Below are 20,630 nucleotides of genomic sequence, written 5' to 3'. Positions count from 1 at the left end.
GTTGTCTTTCGTTTTCTAGTGGCCGATGATGAAGTCGGATAGTGACTGTGGCACTTTGTCTGTCGAAGAGCGGTCAGTCTCAGAGGTGGTAGTCTCTGTGGACGAAAATGGAGATCGGGTCCTAACCGAAGAAGAGCAGAAGAAGCTCGATAAGATATACCGAAAGCTGGATTGGCACATCATCCCTGCTCTGTGGTGCCTCTACTTCCTTACGTCTTTCGGCGGCGCTGCCTATGGAAACGCCTTGACTATGAACCAGAATGTGGGCCACTCCATCATTGAAAAGCTCAACTTGACGTCTCATGACATCTCAACCGCGAACGCGCTGGATTATGTCGGATATATCATCTTTGACGTCCCCATGAATCTTATTATGACCCGCGTGGCCGCCCAGGCGTGGCTATCGCGAATTGTCGTCACAGTAGGCATCGTCTACACGTTTTATGCCGCTCTGACAAACGCTGGAGGGCTCATCGTGCTCCGACTCATGACTGGTTTGGCTACTGCTGGAGCCTGGCCCGGAATGGCGTATTACATCTCGCTGTGGTACCCGGGCCATAGAACTGCGCGAAGAATCGGATACTACTTCACTGCTGCGCAGATTTCGGCTGCGGTAGCTGGTCTGGTCGCCGCAGGATTCCAGAAGATGGACGGCATGCGGGGGCTCGTCGGATTCCAGTGGATGTTCCTCGTGTACGGCCTAGTGACTATCGTCGTGGGAGTTTCGCTTAATTGGTGGCTCCCCGACCGTCCTAAGTTCCAGCCCCAGGTCGAGCCCAAGAATTGGATCCTGAGGATCTTCCTGTCAATGTCTCCGCGGTCGCCTCGGGAGGTGCTTACCCCAGAGGAGGCGGAGTTGCACGCGCTTGATATGAAGCTTCAGTCTAAGTCGATCGCTTGGGGTCTCAAGGATTTCGTTCGCATTCTTGTGGACCCGAGACTGTATCCTCTCGTGATTATGTACTTTGGTGTCGTCGGAGTCGGATATGGTATCGTTGTATTTGCGTCCAAGATCATTTACAACATCAACCCTGGCCTTTCGCCAATTGACCTTTCTCTGCTTACTGCGCCAATCTGGCTCTGTGACCTGGTTGCCATTGTCCTTATCACTCCATTTAGTGACAAGTTCAAGCGTCATCGAGGCATTGTGTTCTCTCTGTCCACTGTCATTATCATTGTTGGTTTGGTCGTGACCACTTATGCCCCCGGCGACTGGTCTCGGTATGGCGGTCTTCTTATCTGCGGCTTTGGCCTTGGTCCAACCGTTCCAATCTGCATGACGTGGGCGGCTGAGATCTTTGGTCCTCGCCATGGCGATATTGGCACGGCTGCCTCTGCTGCGGCAGTTTCGGGCCTGGGCAATCTTGGCTCGGTTACTACGACCTATGCGCTTTACAGTGGATGGCCTGCTGATGTTGGCTATGTTAAGAGTAACATGGTGATGGTGGCCATTTTGGGCATTAGTATCCTTGCCGCTGGTTCGTGCACGGGGTTGAGATATATCCTTGGGGACTTTAAGCGGAATGCGTCCAAAAATTAATGACTAACGACTTCGTATTTTGCGTGTATAATTGTAATATGGTAATATCTCCTGGGTTACCCTGGCTAACGATACAATCATTTTCGTGTGGTTCATGCTTAAACTGACTCTTTGAACCGATAAATTTCTTCAATATATATATTGAACTAATAAATTTCTTAAAATATATTTAACAGAGGCATATTTTCAAAATAATAAATGGAGATTGAATTGGCTTTTTCCCCTGACTATGGTCGCTCGTTTGTGTCACTGAAATTTCGTGTTGTCGGGGTTTCAACCCATCCCCAGACCTTCCGACCGATAATGAAAAGGCAGGTCTATCAGTTTACTGATGCCCCATTCAACGCAGGGACACTAAAGCACCGAATCTCAAGGACGATCACAAATCAAAATGCGTTGCCCCCAGTTAGTGTGGTCAAAAAGGCCATCCAAGCCTGCTTTACCCTCCAAAGTCGCAAATCAACCTCTCGAGCTGTATCGAGTGAGTTTTCCGACATGATAAGTGATACCGAGAACAAGTCGGTGCAATCGTTATTGCACCAGGTCATGATGCATAACCAGGCATACCTCAACCGGGATATACTGAAGTACTATTTATCTGGGAAGCCCGATACAGATCACGCCGTAAAGTACACCCAGATGTTCCTCCGGGACGAGTCTAAGCAGGTTCCGCTGCAAAAGAACGACATGGACATTGTTTATTCTGTTATACGGAGGCTCTTGATGAAAAAGAAATTGGGTCCTGCGTTTGTGCTGATCGACACGGTGAAAGAGTGCCGCCCTGAGTCTGTGGAAAGCGCAAAGCTGGCGAAAATGGCGAGCTTAGCCGTGGTTCCTTCCGCCTGCGTTCTAGCATCGTCGACGTTTGTAATTGGCGATATTCCACTGTCAATTGGGCTAAGTGTGTTGTGTGGATGCGTTATATCCAGCTTCATGAGATCGTATACTGCCACGGACCGCGTCAGGTGGAGTGCCAGGGTGCCTATTTTCGAGCAAATCAAGCGCAGATATGAGCTTGAGCTAGTCTCGCGGATCGTATCGGGCTACGACGAGTTAATTGACACAAATGTAGCCAACTTCCACTATAAGGGAGCAGATGCCCATGCACAGCCGGACAATGAGTATGCCAAGGAACTATATGCCCAGATCCGCGATCGCGGGATGAGGATCCTCCCCAGCGAAGACGAAGCGATGTATAGAGAGTACTGGAAGACAGCTGGGGAAGGGTTTATGTGGGTGGAGCCAGATCAGGATCCAACTGACGCATATTTACGGAGGTGATAAAAAAATATCGTCATTGTCGTTACATTGCGCTACAGCATATAGTTAACTACGGCTGCTCAACCTTGGTGAGCTCACCGCCCTTAGCACCAGACTCGACGGCCGCAACGATAACGGCAAAGTGGTGGAACGCCTTTTCTGGAGTGACCTTGAGAAGCGACTTGTCACCCTTCTTGACGGCCTCGGCGAAGTTGGCAAACTCAGCATCGACACCATTGAACTTCTCGCCGACAAGCTTGATAGTCTCTGGGTCTTTAGCGGAGGCTGCGTCAGCACCCTCGTGGAGAACCACAAAAGGCTCGTGGCCAGGGCTGTTGTCGTAGATGAGAGAGCCCTGGGTACCGAAAATGGTGAACTTGGTGGTCTTGGTGGTAGCGCCAAAGTAGGAGGCATAGGTAAAAGTACCGAACGTACCGCTCTTCATGTTGAACAGGGCATTGAGGGTGTCTACGTCACCAGACACGTCCCGCAACTGGGTGGTTCGGCCAGAGACGGACTCGACCTCGCCCAGGACTTCGGTTAGAACAGCCATCTGGTGCACACCGCCATCAGACAGGTAACCACCAACGTGCTCTGGCTTCAGTCTCCACGCAGTAGAATGGTATTTAGATACGGCATATGGTCCGGTGGATTGGTACAGGAAAGTGACGACTTTGCCAATCTTTGGCAACAGCTCCTTCAGCTTGGCGACACCCTCGTGGTAGACAAAGTTCTCGAGGATAAGAACAGGGAGATCAGTTTCCTTGGTCACCTTCACAATCTCCTTGGCGTCCGCCAAGTTGGAAGAGATAGGCTTCTCGATGGCAATGGGCTTGTTGGCCGCGATGGCCTGCTTGATGATGCTCAGGTTGTTGGAAACTGGGACGAGGGCATCTACGGCATCGACCGATGGGTCAGCCAGCAGGTCTTCCAGCTTTTCAAAGACTCGCGACTTGTCGATGTTGGCGTGCTCCGCGAAATCTTCAGCCTTCGACTTGGTTCTGTTGTAAGCAGCATCAATGGTAATCCCTTCAATGGAGTTAATTGAGGGCAGATGGGCGTCCCGGGCGAAAATACCGGTACCCACAATTCCAACCTTAATATCCGACGACATTTTCTATGCGTTTGTTATTGATTATACTGAATCTGTTGTGCAATGGATCTTGCCAGGTGGGGTTTTTATAGATGGCTTCGCCGGAACTGCATACCCCGTTCGAATTGCGATGGAGTTAACACCGCCAATTGGGCTGTGGGTCCATAGTGCTTGCGCACGCATTATAAGGAGCGGAAAAACTCTGACGAGACATTATGCGGCCCCCTACCGTCGCAACGGTCGTGCTCTGACCGGTACTAAAGGTACCATGCCAGAATTAGTACAGTGGAAAAAAGCGGAGAGAGATAGTCCGAAGCTTCGCATCAAGGTCGAGCGAAAAAAAAAACAGCCGCTTAAAATTGCGCCATAGTGATGCAATTCGTATTTGTAATCCATTTCTGGTTCACGATGGGTAACCTTCAAATCTCCACAGTTGATGGGCAGTTCCTTTCCGGACTGCGGCTGCTAGTACATTGGAGTAATGCAGGACTGTACGGGGACCTGGTGGCCAATTTGGCGGTATGTTACGGTAGATCCCTGTGGAAGAAGAACCTAAAACCACATTGCGGAGGTACAACCTAAAAAACTACACAGTAAAGAAGTACAGGGTTTGAAGAGTTCAGTAACAAAATAGGGCAGAGTCTAAGTTGAAACAACCCAAGAGAGATCTCCTTCGGTGTCGAGTGTTCCGGGGTAACACCCGTCGCTACGAGATCTCATCTCATCTTGCTATTTACACGTATCCCACCGGCGGCTAGATTATACGAAAAAGGGCTGCGAGAGTGCGGCTTTCTTCGGTCCGGCGGAGGAGGCCACCTACCAACTGCTCCTTTCAGAGATTCGAAACACCAACAATGGGTTTGAGATTTCAGCCTGCGGCAGTTCCTTGCAATGAGCCGCTCAGCATCAAGCACGCTTCGTCTGGCTTAGTGTAAGAGAAAAAAAGGGTTAAGTTAATTGTCGCGATAACTTTACGGAGAAGAAAAAAAGAATTCCGCGAAAGCCCCTGCATGAATGGCCTGTAGCTGTCAAAAAACGCGCGACTGACAGGGCGGACGATGGGGTAAATTACGAGACAAGGCGTTTTAAACCAGCCTCCCCTGTCCTGTATAGAAGTGATTGGCGGTTTAGAACGACAACTATTTATTAAAAGAATAGAAGAGCAATTAATTCGTGTGAAAAAAATGGCTCCCATCCCCAAAGCAGACATTAAAGACCTGGTCGAGTGGATGAAGAAGGTCGACGACAACACGTTGTTGTCGAAGCTGACCCTTCCAGGAACTCACAACTCTGCAGCGAGCCATTTGTCCTTCCCGTCGGTGCAGTGCCAGGGAGCCTCGGTCACAGACCAGCTCGAGCACGGTGTTCGCTTCCTCGACGTGCGGTGTGCGACGCCGTTTTGGCAGGGCTGTGGCCTTGGAGACGGCCCTCAGGACCTGCAGGTCATCCACGGCGCGTTCCCAGTGCGAATTCCGTTCCCCATCAAGCTCCATAACGTGCTCGCGGATGTGTACGCGTTCCTCGAGAAGCACAAGTCGGAGACGGTCGTCGTGTCCCTCAAGGCTGAGGGCACCCACAAGTGGGAAGGCGACGAGTTTGCCGACATTATCTGGAACAAGTACGTCAAGCCAAACGAGAGCCGATGGTATCTCGATAACAAGATCCCACGGCTCAATGAAGCGCGGGGCAGGGTGATTCTGTTCCGGCGGTTCGGTTGCAAGGACGAGCAGAAGGCGGACCACTACGGCATCAATGCGCAATGGTGGAACTACAATTGCGATCAGGACGACCGGGGCGCGTTCTGCGTCCAGGACTGGTGCGAGGTCATGGAGCCCAATGACATTACCAAGAAGGTGGGCTATATCAATGACCACATTAAGCGGGCGACTGAATATAACTCGACTGCGCAGGCGGACCAGAGCGCCAAGCTCTACGTTAACTTTTGCTCTGGGTCCAACTTTTGGAACCCCAAGTGTTGGCCGAGGGGAGTTTCTAAGGGGGTCTTCACGGGTGTTTCGGGCAAGATTGGTACTGGCGCGGGTGTCATAATTATCGACTACGCGGAAGAAAACCAGTGGGGGCTGGTGCGTGAAATGGTCCAATTCAACTTCCACAATTAAACTTCCACCAGGCAATGTTGACTCAACTTCCACACACTGGTCCCTCGATTAATACTTGTAGTTGAGTGGATTCATTGGTACTAGTTGTAGAGTGTATTCGAGGGCCAGCCCTCGAGCTCCCGTAGTTGGGGGCTCTGCCCCCAAACCCCCTTCACATCATCCATTCCTCTGTTAACTCAAGTTCTACTAGTAATGTGGGTATGTTTGGTTAAATGTCTGATAATATTTCAGCTCACTTGAATCCAGTTCTATTCGTAGTTCACTCAATTGAAATAAGAAATTCTAAGTAACGGTATATGGGATTCCTTACAACGAAACTAATTGCCGTATGGGCATAGAATAGGTCACTTTCTTATCTTCTAACATGCTCTGCTGGTGCTACCTGGGTACTTCACCAACTTTACTATAGTGGGTCCCGGCTTACAAAGAACTCTCAACAATTACATATATAACAAGTTACCACCAATATCTCCGCGTAGCGGAGCCCTAGGGGAGTTTGAGGGGACCAGTCCCCTCAAGAACACTATGGACCCACCTGTAATAGCGGAGGCTATCGATAAGGTTGGGGGGTGTCCTTTGATTGGGAGCGGAGCGGATGCGAACATTGACTATCTACGCGGGGGGAGGGATATCACCAAAGGAGCACACACCGACCGAGCCCTCGGCACACAAGGCGATCATTTTGACAGAAAGCGACTTATTTTTGAGGTTTTGACATGTCGAGTTCAAGTTCGCCCTCGAATAAGACTTCGGCACAGCTGTTCCACAGCGATCTCGGGCTGCGAAAGTACACCCGCGAACAATGGGACGCCCGGTTAGCGGAGACTGCCTTCTCGCGGGCGACGCTGGACAAGCTCATCATGAACCACCTGATAGCCAATGGATATGAGTCCACGGCGCGGCGTTTCAAGCAGGAGGCGAACCTCAAGACGGACGCGGACCTCGACACGCTGAGCGTGCGGCGGCAGATTATGACGCACATTAGAAACGGCGACATTGAGGAGGCGATAGTGGCGATTAACGACATGGATCCGGAGCTGCTGGACACGAATTCGAGCCTGCATTTTGCGCTGCTGCGGCTCCAGCTGATAGAGCTCATCAAGCGGGGCTCGCAGGACGGGAACATCAAGCCGGCGCTGGAGTTTGCCTCGAACAACCTGTCGCAGCGGGCGCCCAAGAACCCCGAGTTCCTGGCAGATCTGGAGAAGGCTATGGCCCTGTTGTGCTTCCCACACGAACACTTAGTACCTCAGTTGCAGGAGTTGATGGATCCCAAGCTGCGGCGTGTCATTGCTGAGCAGGTCAACCAGGCGCTCATGGAGCGGCAGCAGATCAATGTCGAGCTGCAGATTGGCAACCTGGTGAGGCTGTGGGGGTGGGGTGAAGACTCGCTGACTGAGTACTGTTCGTTCCCACCTCTGCGTAGGGAGGATCTGTTTTACAAGACGAAATGATTTATTTATATAATACCCTATAATACCCTGTATTGTCCAATTAACCAATTACTCGAACCAATTGCTTGAATTGTTCACAGCCGGCATGATCTGTTGTCATGCATATCATACACATCATACATGAAAGTATATTCAGCTATGTTAATACACGTACCTATGATTAACAAAGTTATATGGGTTCGTTTATACAAGTCACAATGGTATATATGCCTTCCTTCTTCACATCTTCACATCTTCACATCTTCACATCTTCACATCTTCACATCTTCACATCTTCACATCTTCACATCTTCACATCTTCACATCTTCACATCTTCACATCTTCACATCTTCACAACTTCACATCTTCACATCTTCACAACTTCACATCTTCACATCTTCACATCTTCACATCTTCACATCTTCACATCTTCACATCTTCACATCTTCACATCTTCACATCTTCACAACTTCACATCTTCACATCTTCACATCTTCACATCTTCACATCTTCACATCTTCACAACTTTGCATCTTCATATCTTCACATCTACATGAATACACTTCAGCTACGCAAAGAGCTATAACTATATGGGTTCATTTATACAAGTTACTATATACGCCTTCATCTTCATATCACATCCTCATATCACACCTTCACATCACACCTTCACATCTTCATATCACATCAACAGTCTAATTCGTTTTGACCTCAACAACCGTTTATCATCAAGTTAGATATCCTTTAGATTCCCATTGGTTCTAGACTCTGTTCATTTAGGCTCTTCTGTTGGTTCATCTCCTTTAGACTCTTCCCTTGGCTGATCTTCTTTAGATCCTTCCGTTGGCTCATCTACTTTAGACTCTTCCGTGGGTTCATCCTTCTGTGGCCCATCGGTTGGTGGTTCGCCCTGTTTAATCGCATCGTGTTCGCCCGTCTTTACCTTATACGCCTCGTCGATCTGATTATGAAGCGAATGGAGCAGGTTGATAACCTCCTTTCTAAACTTCCTCAGCTCCTGGTCCTCAGACACATCAATATCGTCAAGACTGAACATCTTCTGCAGCACCAGCTCGTTGAGCTTACGGTGGTCCTCCTCGGCCTTAGCCAGGGGATAATCCTCACGACGCACATCCTCCTTAAACTGCGCAAGCATCGTATCAATACCCTGCTCCTTTACCGACTCGAGCACGCCCTGAATACGCTCCTTTGGCGGTTTTGGCGCTGACTTCTGGGGACCCGCCCTGACTTTAACCCTCTTCGGCCGGTTCGAGGCGATTACGAGCACCTGAGCGTCCGTTTTGACGCCGCAGTCGAGCAGGTACTGCGAATCGTCGTTTAGCTTGCGGCCAGCATGGACCAGCGTAACGTTCTCGCGCTTAGCCGCGATGGTCTCGGCGATTTTGGCCCGCAAGAACCCTACGGTCGGGCCTTTCTCGGACTCAGAATCCTCTTCGTCGAACTCGATCTTATACCGCTTCGAGCCCATATGGGCAATAACAGAGGCCGGGGGTGGGTCCGGCGTTGCCAGGCCCAACGAGGTGGCCAGACGTCTAAACATGTCGCTTTTTATGTCGTCGTCGGTTTCGTGAAGAGGCACCACGGAGTTGGTTCATTTCAGCGGTGTTTCCCGCGCCCCCGACATCACCACGCCAGCGAAGCGTGGGCCTCCCCGAAAGCTAATTGAAGCGGAGTGTTCATAGGGGGGACCAGTCCCCCCCCCAAACCCCCCTGGGGCTCCGCTACGCGGAGGGTTCAATGGAAGCACTACAAAGATCTCCGCGAAGCGGAGCCACGGGGGGTTTGGGGGGCCAGCCCCCCAAGTATACGGAGAGTGAAGTGTGTAGTTGGTGTCAAATACAAAAAAAAAACAGAACTATGAGTTACTTCTTGTTGTTATTGGCGGTCTTTTCGGGTTTCTTGCCAAAGATCTTTTCCTTGGCTTTTTCGTAGCGTTCTTCGCGGGTCTTGTAGTCAAGGACAGGCGGGGTCTGTGGACGGGCCTGCTTAGTCTCTTCTTCAGGCTTGTCCTGACGCTTCAGTAGGCGAACCTGCGGTTTGAACGAGCCGGCAGACGGGTCCTGCTGCTGCAGCGATGCTCCCCATGCTCCGAACGACTAAGTCGGAATTAGCTATAGGTTCGTTTCCTACTACCTTTTTATATATATGACTAATAGTACACTAGTGTGTAAACTAATAGTACGCTAGTACTTACAGTGTTCTGTTCATCAGACTGGGGTGTATCCCATGAGTCCCATCCAGGCATGCCGTTTGAATAACTCTTGCGCTTGGGGTAGTGGTGAAAGCGATGATCGGAGGTGTCAAGGCCCGGCAAGCCGTGCACTGCTACCGTTGCTGCCTTCTGATCAGCGGGTACTATATTAACGACTCAGGAGCTGGAAAACGGATCTGTTGAGGACCGTCTACATAAAGAGGGGTTCTATTTTGCTGTACGATAGGTTGTCTTCATTTAGATACCCTGTGTGGTGTGTGAAGATGCCGGTGGAGTGGATCAGCAATGCCTTTCTAGTGCTGGCATTCATATGTGCTATTCCGATAATTGGTCTTCTGGGGTTTGATATTGTTGTATTTGCTCTGCGGAGTGTAATTGAGTTGTTCAGGCGGATATTCCATACTCCTCAGGGGAGATAGTTCTACTAGTGACGGAACCAATTGCATACAGCTACCATACCGTAGCTACAATACCGGTGCGCTACTCAAACAGAACTTGTATTTTTATTATTATTTATTCATGTATAATACGGTGTATGGCCCCCATAAAACAACTGCTAATCTTCTTCACATCTTAATGATAGTTCATCATTTCTACTTATTACAGTGTAGCATGCTTGATAGGATTGTACCCCGTAACTACATTATCGACCATTCTCGGCGAAGCCGAGCTACAGGGGGTTTGGGGGACTGGTCCCCCGACAAGTTACTGCTCCAAGTAATTCTTCATTACTGCTTCTACTTATGCTCTACGTAGAGCTGGTGATACTGTGCTCCGAAGGCTTGGGTGTAAGTACCAGGTAGTGGGCGGAGGTGGTGAAAACTCCCAGCGACAATTCTGGGGAACAAATTTTCGTATCCACGATATAAGACGGTATAAGAAAAAATGGTCAAGCAAGAGAACGAGTCTTCCACGGTGAGCACCCTCACCAGCCTGTTGCAGAACCGGGCCACTCCGGTCGTTGTTAACGTGGCGCTGTTCATTGCCGGCGTTGCCTTCATCAAGTCTCCTCTCATGGACAACCTTGCTCCACAGTAAGTATTACTATTGAGCCAAACAAGAATCAACTAACCTCTCCAGGCTTTAATCTCTTTTTTTATTTTTTTGTAAATACATATTTAAATTGAGTCGTTAGAAAGACGAACTGTTTCTTCTTCCTTGGATCAATAAGTTGTTCATCACAGTCTTCCTAGCTCACTTAAATCCAGCGACGTTTCCATAGCTCTCTTTCATTCACAAACGTTTCGGTAGTCTTCTAAAAGAAGATTTCGAGGCTACAATCCCTCCGCGAAGCGGAGCTACGGGGGTTTGGGTGCTGGCCTCCAAGTCAATTGAAGCAAAGGCAGATTCAAGGCTTTAATGTTCGCTAATTCTCTTTTTTTATTTTTTTTTGTAAATACATATTTGAATTGGATCGTTAGAAAGACTGTTCTTTGGATCAATGATTAAAACCTTGTCCGTTCATCACCGCTTCCGTACCTCTCATTCATCAACGTTTCTGTAGTAGTCAACGTTCCTGTAGTTCGTAGTCAAAACGCTTCAATAGTTAACGCTTGCGCAGCTCTCTGAAGGCAGACTCAATGGCAGTCTTGAGCTCCTTATAGGTAACCACAAGACAGTTCTGCTCGTTACGTGAGATAAGCATAATGCTCTCATCGATACCCGCATCGAGCTTGTTCAGCGTAGAAATGACATGCGCCAAGTCTACAACAGGCTTGCCCATCTCATCGACCTGGTGGAACACATAGTCCCGAAACAGCTTAATAATATACCTCTCGCCGTGTTCGGACCACGCCGCTTCATGATCAAACTCGGGGCGTTCGTTGATGAACCCGAGCTTAGCCATGAGTCGCACAAGCCGCCCGTTCTCAAGCTCCTTGCTCAGGTCCGCCTCGATCTCGTCCGCGTTGCTCAGAGCACTACTCAAAGTATCAGCAAACCGCAGAGCAATACGCGAGATGGCCTCCTTAATTGTCTTTTCCTGCTCCTCATCAAGCAGCCACGACAGATACGAGTACAGCTCCTCGGAGTACACCTTCTTAACGTACTCGAGGCTCGCCTCAGCCGTCTGAGGAGCCGCCAGCGAATTACACGCAATCATGAGGATAACCCGCCCTACATTGCAAATGTCCTCCTGCTGGAGCTCCTGCACGTGACGCGGGTGCGGCTCATCGAAACACAGCAGGTCAAACACGCCGCAGCTGTTAAGCCGCAGGCGGCCCTTGCCCGTCTGGATGATACGCGCCGGGTCAACGATACGAGCCGCCATGCCGCTGTCGTGGATCGTACGCAAAGCGCTGAGTACCTGCGTCGTATAACTCCACAGTGTGTGTTCCTGCACCTGGCCGGGCCCGGCGGTGCCCTGGTGATGAGCGTCGGCGCCAAAATGCCAGTCTGCCAGCGTCGTCGACAGGGGGTGGTACGCATAGACGCACACCAGAGAGTTATCGCCAAACGCGCGCGTCGTGAACGCCTCGTAGAACTGCACAATGCCCGGCGCCGCAATGCGGCTCCACTTCTTGGCGACAGTCATGGCGCGCTCGTTGGTCAGCTTGAACCCTTCGACCCGTCGCAAGCAATATAGTCGCCCATCCCGGTTCGATACTGCCTTGTACACCCACGTAGGGTACCCAAACATGTGCTGGGCCGTCTTGTCGAACCGCATGTCGAGCGGAACGAGCGAGTGGTACACGTGAACATACTCAGGCAGCGCCGAAGCCGGAAGCTTGTGAAGACTCGCCTCATTCTTGCGCTGAAGCTCCTCTCTTAAATTGCCCGATACAAAAAAATCCTCAACCGCGCGTTGGTGCGGCTCAAGGGGGAGGTGGTGCCGCCCGCGGTGCGGCGTCGGAGCATACAAATGATACTGCAGCGGGAACGCAGACGGCTGGCTAAACATCATGTCCTGGCCCGCCTGCATATGCCCCAAAGGAGGATGCGGAGGAGGGGGAGGAGGCGGTGGTGGAGGCGGCGGCGGTGGAGGGTGCATCCCCGTCGAGTCGAGGGCCATGGAATTGAACTGGCCCATCACGGCCTCAGGCTGGCCCGGCGGGGGCATTCCCTGAGTCTCCAGGGAGGCGTACGCCCCCTGAGGAGTGCCATTAGTGCCCATTCGCGGGCTAAACACGTTCTCCGGGTTAAATTTACCCCCGCCAGACGGCGTAAACGTCCCTTTGGGCACAAACGGCACGGCTGTTTCTATCCCCTTGGGCTCGGACGAGCTGGCGGGAACGACAAAGCTGCCCGGGGTAAACGACGGCGAGTTGGCATTGAGCTTCTTCTTGATCCTTTCCTTCCTGTTAGTTTCAAATCCCAATTGGAGAAGCCTAATTACTCACTTGGACGGAGTCGTCACGGCAGGAGCAGTGTTGGACGATGACTACACACTGGTTAGCTGACCCGCCTGGTCTCATTGAGTCCCCACGTACCGTGTCGTGTCTAAACGCGCACCCCTTGTCGGCGTACTTGCAGTACCCGTGGATTAATATGTTTCGGCATGGCGTCTGGTTCGCGCTGGGCGCTATCGACGCCGGCGGCGGCGGGGCCTCCTTCTGGGCTGGTGTCCTCCATGTTAGCCTCTCTCTCTCCTGTCCCCTGGGGAAGGTTCAACTCACCTCCCGGCGGCTTGATCGTAACGCTGTTGCTCATGTGGACAGTCTTCTGGAGTATCTCGTGTCCTGGGCGAGCAAAACCACGCCTTGTAATGTACCGGGTCTCTCAACAAATGTCGCGCTGGTCGCCCTCGGTGATTTTTCGGCTCTCCTTATGCTTCTGTCGGTTCAAACGCGTCGAATAGGGCCTCGTGTAGGGTTCCTGCGGCCTTAACTCTGACAAAGTGAAGTTAAGTTTGCGCCCTGCCGCTTGGGAGGTTGTCGCCGCACCGTGCGGCTCGCCCCCCTGGACGTCACCCCATTAGTCCCCTTCGTATTCGCCGCAATACTTCGCCGCTCCAATTGACTTGGGGGCCAGCCCCCAAACCCCCATAGCTCCGCTTTGCGGAGGGATTATAGCAACTGTCGACAGTTTATGCGTATCTCGAAATAAGCATTGTAAACTGTAAATGGGTCTCCATGAGTTGCTGTAGATGCACCCCATTAGTCCCTCTCGTCTGTACCTGGTACTGTAAATATCTGTGGAGTGTATTTCGAGGGCCAGCCCTCGAGCTCCCGTAGCTCCGCTTCGCGGAGGCATTGTAGCAACTGGCCACAGTGTCGGCATATCTGGTAAATTGTAAATGGATTTCCAACAGCAAGGATAGGCTCTGAGCAAACTAAGCTAGAATCTACATACTTTCCTAGTTCTTCGCTTTGCGAATAGTGAACAACGTTTCAGCACAAATCATGCGCGCGGCTTATGGGGCTTGTGCGGCTCGGTGTGTTTCACAATCTTTGACTCCCTGTAACCACCAGCCTCATCCTCTAATCTCCCATTAATACTCGAAATTAATCACATCTCGTTATCATTGGATTGGACTATTATATTATATAGCACCTCTTGATCTATCGCTCAATTGAGCTCGACAATGGTTGTAAGTCTGAATAACTCGCCTTTATTTTTGGTACACTTTTTGAACGTACACTAAAAATACTCAATTGTACTAATCTCTTTACATGACATTATCACCAATACTAGATCAGTACATCTACCTGGCATACTACAGGTAGTCTCAGGCGAAAAAATAAGGTGTGTGTATTCTTTGCCCGAAGTTAGCTGTTCCTGCTGCTCCGCGGTTAATGAGCTTTACTATGAGTGGTTTGTAGCCTTGTGACTTCAATGACCGGTAATGATTTTCTTCGAATGCCTTCAATGCTACAACCAAGACGACGATACACCGATCTCGAGTCATGTCTGAGACAGCTTGGAATTATCAAGCTCTTTCGCCATCCAGTTTTCGCAATTAGAATAACGCTATTGCCAATTAAAAGTTTATTTAAGACCTTTTGCTACTCAAGTCGTGGTTCTAGTCTATAAGTACTATTTTCACTCATGTCTCCTTGGTATTTACAGTTTAGAACGGTATACAATGGTACCTGTACTGTGCCTAATTTATGGGGGTGTGCAAAAGTTGCACCGCTTCGGCCTAAAGTCCCAACTGCTTTTGCAGGCGGGCTCCGCTTCGCGGAGTGCCGGGAGAGGCAGGTGGAAATGTGTAGGGGGTGCCGGTAAGAATACCAGTAGAGTAGGACAATATTAACATGTCGCGACCTGTGGTAATTGTTACGGGAACCTCGAGAGGTTAGTAAAGCGTAGAAACACGTACTCAAAAATAGCTAACAGCTAGAAAGGCATTGGCGAAGCATTGGTTAAGAAGCTGGCTGCTTCGGCCCATGTAGTAGGCATCTCCAGATCAGCGGAAGCCCTCAACTCCCTCTCCAAAGAGGTCATTGGCTTCGAGTGCGTATCCCTCCCCTCTTGAAATGATTTTTAATGGGCTAATCGGTTAAGATATGTTGCTGGTGACGTTACTAACGAGGCCGACTGCCAAAAGGTTGTCAACCTTGCAATTGAGAAGCACGGCCGACTCGATGGGCTGGTCCTGAATGCTGGTGTTCTGGAGCCGGTCACAAAGATCGTCAACAGCAACGTGGATGAGTGGAAAAAGCTTTTTGATATCAATTTCTTTTCGATCGTGAACCTCCTCAAGCTGACCATCCCGCATCTTCGGGGACACGGAAGGGTCGTATTTGTTTCCTCCGGTGCTGCCGTCGGCAATTATGTGAGTATACACTCTCATGGTGAAATGACATTGCTAACAATAATAGACGGCCTGGGGTGCCTACGGCTCGTCCAAAGCTGCATTGAACCATTTGGCCGCTACCCTTGCAGTTGAGGAGCCCTCTATCTTCTCTATCTCCATTGCTCCCGGCGTAGTAGACACCAACATGCAAGTTAACATCAGAGAGCAACGTGAGTACCCTGCACCCCGCCAATTGCAGTAGCTAACAGAAGTAGATGGCTCGGAGATGAATGCCGAGAACCACGCGAAGTTTACGTCTCTGAAGGCCAAGGGCGACCTGCTCTCCCCTGATGTGCCAGCTGGTATTTTGGCCAACCTCGTTCTTAAAGGTAAGGGCGACAACCTTAGCGGTAAGTTCTTCAGGTACAACTCAGAGGAGATTGCCCAGTATTCTGATTAGTCTCTCACTATACAATACCACCTGGTAATACAATCTCTCAAGCGATAGCAAATTGATATTACCTGGTATATAATTTGTCAGCAATAGCAAAATCATTGCAATTGGGTCCACTGCTTTACCACATGATATATTGCCTTCAATTGACTTGGGGGCCAGCCCCCAAACCCCCGTAGCTCCGCTTCGCGGAGGGATTCAATTACTACCTTATAAGCATTCACCGTGCAGCGGAGCCCGTACTCATGGGGGGATCAATACACACCGGTAGAATGTAAATTTTTAGTAATGCTGACGGGCTATTCCTTGAGGGCAGCGGTGATCTACCTATTCTCCTAAACCTTATCATTCTGATCCCTCAGTCTTTCATTCATTTAAAATACCCATTATTTCTATATCTTGATCTGCTACCCTGTCTACCTAAACTAAATGAGCGATGACAACAACCGAAGTTTCCTCTGCACAATCCCAAGCTACGGATAGAATAAAATTGTTGATTTCATAGAGCGAAATCGAATTGAAGTATGTTAACTTCAATCCCGAGTTAGCTGTTAACTGAAAGCTGTCCGATCATTTGCTTGCGTAATGGTACGTTATTTCACGCTTCCAACTCTTTATGTTTGAAACATACCTCCTGTTCTTTTTTTTTTTTTTGGCAGAGGACTAGAAAGCGGAACGATAAAAGAGACTATGTAGGAGCTAATAATGCTTGGTAAGGATATAACTTAGGTATCAATTCTTATCATGCGTCTACGATTACAGTACTTTTCAACCTTGATAGATCCACAGCATGAAGAACCATCAGAACCCTACTTACATATGCTCTTTGCTTACCACTTGAAATCATATTTCTCAAGGCGGGATACATTATTAGATATCTCCGACATTCCACGGAGAAGTGTAACGGATTTACATAGCGGAGGTATCTAACGGATGCATCTAATGGCGATATGCAATGGAACGGATGTATGTGGAACCATTAGATGAAGCTCGGCCGATCCGGTACAGCCGCGCCTCCACCCCTTAAACGTCATTACGGCGAAATTTCACTTCAACTACCAGTCGGTAATAGACGAAGATGATTCGAACTCGTATCACAGGATTGGCCAGGACACGGGTAGCCCTGCCAGCTGCTCGATATGCACTTGCTCGTCAGCAGAGATTCTATTCGTCGAGCCCGTTCAAGCTGAGCGAGGAGCAGCGCGGTGACGAAAAGGTCAAGCAGCGGTCCGTCAAGTGGCTCCTGATCCTCGGTGCCCTGGCCCTGGGTAGCTCGATTCTAGCAAAGTCGCAGAACACTGGCGGCGGCAGGCAGCCCATTCAGAGCTTGGAAGACCAGGTCGACAACGCAGAGCGGTTCAAGACGGCAAGGGAGAAGATGTCGGTTATCTTCGTTCTTGGCGGCCCTGGCGCCGGCAAGGGCACCCAGTGCGCCAACCTTGTGCGGGACTACGGGTTTGTTCACCTGTCCGCTGGTGACCTGCTGAGGCAGGAGCAGAACCGACCTGGGTCCGAGGTCGGCCAGCTGATTGCTGACTACATCAAGGCCGGCAAGATCGTGCCCCAGGAGGTGACAATTGGCCTGCTGGACCGAGAGATCAAGGAGAACCTCGAGCAGGGCCGATACCGGTTTTTGGTCGATGGGTTCCCGCGAAAGATGGACCAAGCCCTGACTTTTGAGGAGAAGGTCGCTGTCAGCGAGTTTACCCTGTTCTTTGAGTGCCCTGAGCAGGTGATGTTGGAGCGGCTGCTGCACCGGGGTAAGACTAGTGGGCGCACTGATGACAATGTTGAGTCTATTACGAAGCGGTTCCACACGTTTATCGAGACGTCCATGCCGGTCGTTGATTACTTTGACAAGCAGGGCAAGGTTGTCCGGCTGCAATGCGACAAGAAGCCCGAGGAGGTCTACGAAACTGTCAAGGCTGTATTGAAGGTACGTTTCTAATTGCTATTATTTGGGGGTTAGTTGAAGCTAACGATATTTAGGAGCGAAAGGTTATCAATTAGGTCCATCCTGTTTAAGATCTATGCCCGAGTGGCGATTCGATTCATCCTGCAAGAGGTCAATTAGGCCCATCCATTGTGACAAAGGTTCGATTAGATTCATCTATTGCAAAAAAATGGTAGATCCGACCTGCATCAAGAATTGTCTGTAAATGATTGAAAATGTACATTTAGATTCCCCCATACTTTTTTTTGAAATTTACATATCGGCAACCCCGCGGGATTTAAGAGATGAGCAGCTTTATTGGCCGTGATTTGCTTTTAATACCAGGAGAATAGTTCAAGAGCGATATTTTGGAGCCATAGGTCATCAATTAGATCCATTCCGATTAGACCTATCCCCCCAAGCAGTCAATTAGACCCATCCCGTTTAGATCCAACTTCCCCAAGTGGTCAATTAGATCAATCCCGTAAGAAGTCAACTTGGCGCATCCATTGACAAACGAGTTCAGTTAGACTCATTTTATCGCAAAATGGTAGGTCCGATCTGCATCAACACGAATTGTTCTCTAAAAGGATTGAAATGTACATGTATTTAGATCTCTGTTTTTGGATTGAAGCACGGCTAACCCACTCATGTTTAGCCCCACAGTTTAGCCCCACGGGTTAAGCCCCACGGATTAGACCCTTCATATCGGCAAACCCCGCGGGGTGTAACCGATATGCTTACCGGAACCCCTCCCCGACCGGCATTCCAGTCCAAATCGCTCCATTGCCATAGTGTATTGCACTTCCAAATCTTCAGGGTCTGGATCGTCAAACGCGGAACTTCATCGCCGTGTCTCCTCCTCCAAACGTTCCCCACAGTCCACCAAGTGCTAGGCGCAGCAGGTTGATGACTACCCAAGCATTGCCCTTTTTTTGCTTCTAACCGTTATAATTACAGTTCGTCCCTGTCGACTCCTGTTCCAGCCATCGCCAAGCAATGACTGCGATTACAAATCGCCAAACGGACACCCGTCTAAGCTAAGTGTACAATAAACGGAGCTAGACGGCCCGAGCATCGATCCGAATGCCGATTCCTCAGCCGTGTGCCCCGTTCCGGGGTGTCTCATTACAAAGCAACCACAGCGGAGACACGGCTGGTTCTAACTCCGACGGGCGCAAGAATCGCGCATTTAAGCTCGGGGGGATGGGCGGATATGATGAGTACAAGCTTTATTCGACCGGTCTACGGGTTCCTGATGACTGGATATATATACATTGATAGATCGCATGGTGGAATATTTGTGCAATGCTCCCGAGGATAAGCACCGATTCGAGAGTAGTATAATGAGTTCAAGAGAGTCGATTCACTCGGTAAAAACCGTGGAGGAGGGCCTGGCCCACACCACTGTCGAGAAGGACAATGCGAGGGACAGTACAAGCGAGATCAAGCTAGTCGAGTGGGAAGGAAACGATAATGACAAGGAGGATATGAAGAGGATATCAACGGCGAGGAAGTACGCCATTGTGCTCTTCCTCACCTCAGCAGCCCTGCAGGTGACCTCGCTCAGTTCAGCATGGAGTACCATCGCCCTGTCGATTGAGGAACACTTCCATGCCTCGCACGAAGTGGTGGTTCTGGGTATCTCGCTCTATGTGTTTGCATTGGCCGCGGGCCCTCTCTTCACAGCGCCCCTCTCCGAGGCGTTTGGCAGAAAGCCCGTCTTTATTGCCGGGTATATAGGCTACATTGCATTCCAGTTCCTCACTGCGTTTGCGCCAAACATCGGCGCAATGGTCGCAGGGCGGTTCCTGGCCCCCTTTTTCGGATCCGTCTTCATGGCCAATACCGGCGGCACGATTGCGGACATTTTCGACAGAAAAGACCTCGGGGTTCCCATGGCCATCTTCACGGCTGGTCCCTTCATTGGACCCGGCCTTGGTCCGGTAATTGCCGGCTTCATTGACGTTTCGGTAGACTTCAGATGGACGTTTTATGTATTTATCATGTGGTCCGGGGTCAATTTGCTCGTCCTGCTTCTCATTCCAGAAACATACCCTCATTCGCTGCTAGTAAAGAAGGCCAAGCGGCTGCGTAAGGAAACTGGAGACGAGAGCTACAAAGCAGCCCGCGAAGTTGAGGCGCTTGGGTTCTGGTCGATGCTCGGCCACCACTGCACCAAGCCGTTTGCCATCTTCTTCCTCGACCCTATTATGACGCTGCTGTGCTTCTACACGGGATTCGGTCTCGCCATTGTGTACTTCTTCTTCGTCGCGTTCCCCACCGTGTTCCGCGAAGTCTACGGCTTTAGCACGCAGTTTGTTGGCCTCACGTTCCTCGGCTTCACAGTGGGAATGATCATCTCCATGTGTACCTACCCGCTCTGGGAGATGAAGCGCCAGAAGGACATTGCAGCAAACGGAGGCATCCCGGAGCCTGAGATGCGAATGCCCCAGATGGCTCTTGGCGCAGTGTTGCTGCCAGTTAGCTTGTTTTGGTTCGCGTGGACAATCTACCCGTCTATCCACTGGATGTGTCCCCTTGTGGCTAGCGCTGTGTTTGGTGTCGCCTGCTTCTGGCTCTTCAATGGTATCATTTCATACACAATCGAGTCCTACAAGACAATAGCTGCTAGCGCAATGGCCGCCAATGTGTGTGTTCGATGTCTGATGGCCGGTACATTCCCGCTGTTCGGCGACCAGATGCTCAACGGGATGGGTTTCCATTGGGCCATCTCTCTTATTGCATTCATCAGCGTATTGCTGCTGCCCTCGCCGTTCTTGTTCCTCAAGTACGGTAAGGTTCTGCGTGCGAAGAGCAAATACGCTTCAGCTTAGACTTTTTTTTTCCCCACCGCACCAACTGGTCATTGTAATTCCAAAATGA

At 50.2% G+C, this 20,630-nt stretch overlaps 13 protein-coding genes across 13 annotated transcripts; 9 read left to right on the top strand and 4 right to left on the bottom strand.

Annotated features, from left to right (window-relative positions):
• Positions 1 to 25: 25 nt before the first annotated feature.
• On the top strand, positions 26 to 1,540 carry TRVA0_035S01508 (uncharacterized protein; the record flags this gene model as incomplete). Its single annotated transcript, XM_076686306.1, has 1 exon — positions 26 to 1,540. The coding sequence occupies one exon, from the start codon at positions 26 to 28 to the stop codon at positions 1,538 to 1,540; it is 1,515 nt and encodes a 504-aa protein (XP_076539514.1).
• Positions 1,541 to 1,843: 303 nt separating this feature from the next.
• Positions 1,844 to 2,821, top strand: TRVA0_035S01486 (uncharacterized protein; the record flags this gene model as incomplete). The annotated part of the gene is made up of 1 exon (XM_076686305.1): positions 1,844 to 2,821. The coding sequence occupies one exon, from the start codon at positions 1,844 to 1,846 to the stop codon at positions 2,819 to 2,821; it is 978 nt and encodes a 325-aa protein (XP_076539513.1).
• A 49-nt stretch (positions 2,822 to 2,870) lies between these two features.
• TRVA0_035S01464 (uncharacterized protein) lies at positions 2,871 to 3,914 on the bottom strand (the record flags this gene model as incomplete). Its single annotated transcript, XM_076686304.1, has 1 exon — positions 2,871 to 3,914. One exon carries the CDS (start codon positions 3,912 to 3,914, stop codon positions 2,871 to 2,873), a length of 1,044 nt encoding a protein of 347 aa, XP_076539512.1.
• Positions 3,915 to 5,077: 1,163 nt separating this feature from the next.
• Positions 5,078 to 6,013, top strand: TRVA0_035S01442 (phosphatidylinositol-specific phospholipase C; the record flags this gene model as incomplete). The annotated part of the gene is made up of 1 exon (XM_076686303.1): positions 5,078 to 6,013. The coding sequence occupies one exon, from the start codon at positions 5,078 to 5,080 to the stop codon at positions 6,011 to 6,013; it is 936 nt and encodes a 311-aa protein (XP_076539511.1).
• A 716-nt stretch (positions 6,014 to 6,729) lies between these two features.
• On the top strand, positions 6,730 to 7,467 carry GID8 (glucose-induced degradation complex subunit GID8; the record flags this gene model as incomplete). The annotated part of the gene is made up of 1 exon (XM_076686302.1): positions 6,730 to 7,467. The coding sequence occupies one exon, from the start codon at positions 6,730 to 6,732 to the stop codon at positions 7,465 to 7,467; it is 738 nt and encodes a 245-aa protein (XP_076539510.1).
• Positions 7,468 to 8,219: 752 nt separating this feature from the next.
• TRVA0_035S01398 (BAG family molecular chaperone regulator) lies at positions 8,220 to 9,008 on the bottom strand (the record flags this gene model as incomplete). The annotated part of the gene is made up of 1 exon (XM_076686301.1): positions 8,220 to 9,008. One exon carries the CDS (start codon positions 9,006 to 9,008, stop codon positions 8,220 to 8,222), a length of 789 nt encoding a protein of 262 aa, XP_076539509.1.
• Positions 9,009 to 9,330: 322 nt separating this feature from the next.
• TRVA0_035S01376 (uncharacterized protein) lies at positions 9,331 to 9,713 on the bottom strand (the record flags this gene model as incomplete). The annotated part of the gene is made up of 2 exons (XM_076686300.1): positions 9,331 to 9,564; positions 9,663 to 9,713. The coding sequence occupies 2 exons, from the start codon at positions 9,711 to 9,713 to the stop codon at positions 9,331 to 9,333; spliced, it is 285 nt and encodes a 94-aa protein (XP_076539508.1).
• A 230-nt stretch (positions 9,714 to 9,943) lies between these two features.
• TRVA0_035S01354 (uncharacterized protein) lies at positions 9,944 to 10,099 on the top strand (the record flags this gene model as incomplete). The annotated part of the gene is made up of 1 exon (XM_076686299.1): positions 9,944 to 10,099. The coding sequence occupies one exon, from the start codon at positions 9,944 to 9,946 to the stop codon at positions 10,097 to 10,099; it is 156 nt and encodes a 51-aa protein (XP_076539507.1).
• Positions 10,100 to 10,565: 466 nt separating this feature from the next.
• Positions 10,566 to 10,767, top strand: TOM6 (Tom6p; the record flags this gene model as incomplete). Its single annotated transcript, XM_076686298.1, has 2 exons — positions 10,566 to 10,714; positions 10,761 to 10,767. The coding sequence occupies 2 exons, from the start codon at positions 10,566 to 10,568 to the stop codon at positions 10,765 to 10,767; spliced, it is 156 nt and encodes a 51-aa protein (XP_076539506.1).
• Positions 10,768 to 11,226: 459 nt separating this feature from the next.
• On the bottom strand, positions 11,227 to 13,328 carry PAN3 (PAN-complex poly(A)-binding subunit PAN3; the record flags this gene model as incomplete). Its single annotated transcript, XM_076686297.1, has 4 exons — positions 11,227 to 12,967; positions 13,019 to 13,059; positions 13,109 to 13,236; positions 13,295 to 13,328. The coding sequence occupies 4 exons, from the start codon at positions 13,326 to 13,328 to the stop codon at positions 11,227 to 11,229; spliced, it is 1,944 nt and encodes a 647-aa protein (XP_076539505.1).
• Positions 13,329 to 14,875: 1,547 nt separating this feature from the next.
• On the top strand, positions 14,876 to 15,817 carry IRC24 (SDR family oxidoreductase; the record flags this gene model as incomplete). The annotated part of the gene is made up of 5 exons (XM_076686296.1): positions 14,876 to 14,915; positions 14,966 to 15,074; positions 15,126 to 15,396; positions 15,443 to 15,587; positions 15,633 to 15,817. 5 exons carry the CDS (start codon positions 14,876 to 14,878, stop codon positions 15,815 to 15,817), a joined length of 750 nt encoding a protein of 249 aa, XP_076539504.1.
• Positions 15,818 to 16,889: 1,072 nt separating this feature from the next.
• TRVA0_035S01266 (uncharacterized protein) lies at positions 16,890 to 17,821 on the top strand (the record flags this gene model as incomplete). The annotated part of the gene is made up of 2 exons (XM_076686295.1): positions 16,890 to 17,747; positions 17,801 to 17,821. 2 exons carry the CDS (start codon positions 16,890 to 16,892, stop codon positions 17,819 to 17,821), a joined length of 879 nt encoding a protein of 292 aa, XP_076539503.1.
• A 1,212-nt stretch (positions 17,822 to 19,033) lies between these two features.
• YHK8 (MFS transporter) lies at positions 19,034 to 20,581 on the top strand (the record flags this gene model as incomplete). The annotated part of the gene is made up of 1 exon (XM_076686294.1): positions 19,034 to 20,581. The coding sequence occupies one exon, from the start codon at positions 19,034 to 19,036 to the stop codon at positions 20,579 to 20,581; it is 1,548 nt and encodes a 515-aa protein (XP_076539502.1).
• Between the last annotated feature and the right edge of the window lie 49 nt (positions 20,582 to 20,630).

The sequence above is a fragment of the Trichomonascus vanleenenianus genome (assembly GCF_965637985.1).
Source record: "Trichomonascus vanleenenianus strain CLIB 3782 genome assembly, contig: TRVA0_035S, whole genome shotgun sequence".
Lineage (NCBI taxonomy): Eukaryota > Fungi > Ascomycota > Dipodascomycetes > Dipodascales > Trichomonascaceae > Blastobotrys > Blastobotrys vanleenenianus.
Note: the sequence above shows the minus strand (reverse complement) of the source record. Positions and strands in the feature narration are given on the sequence as shown.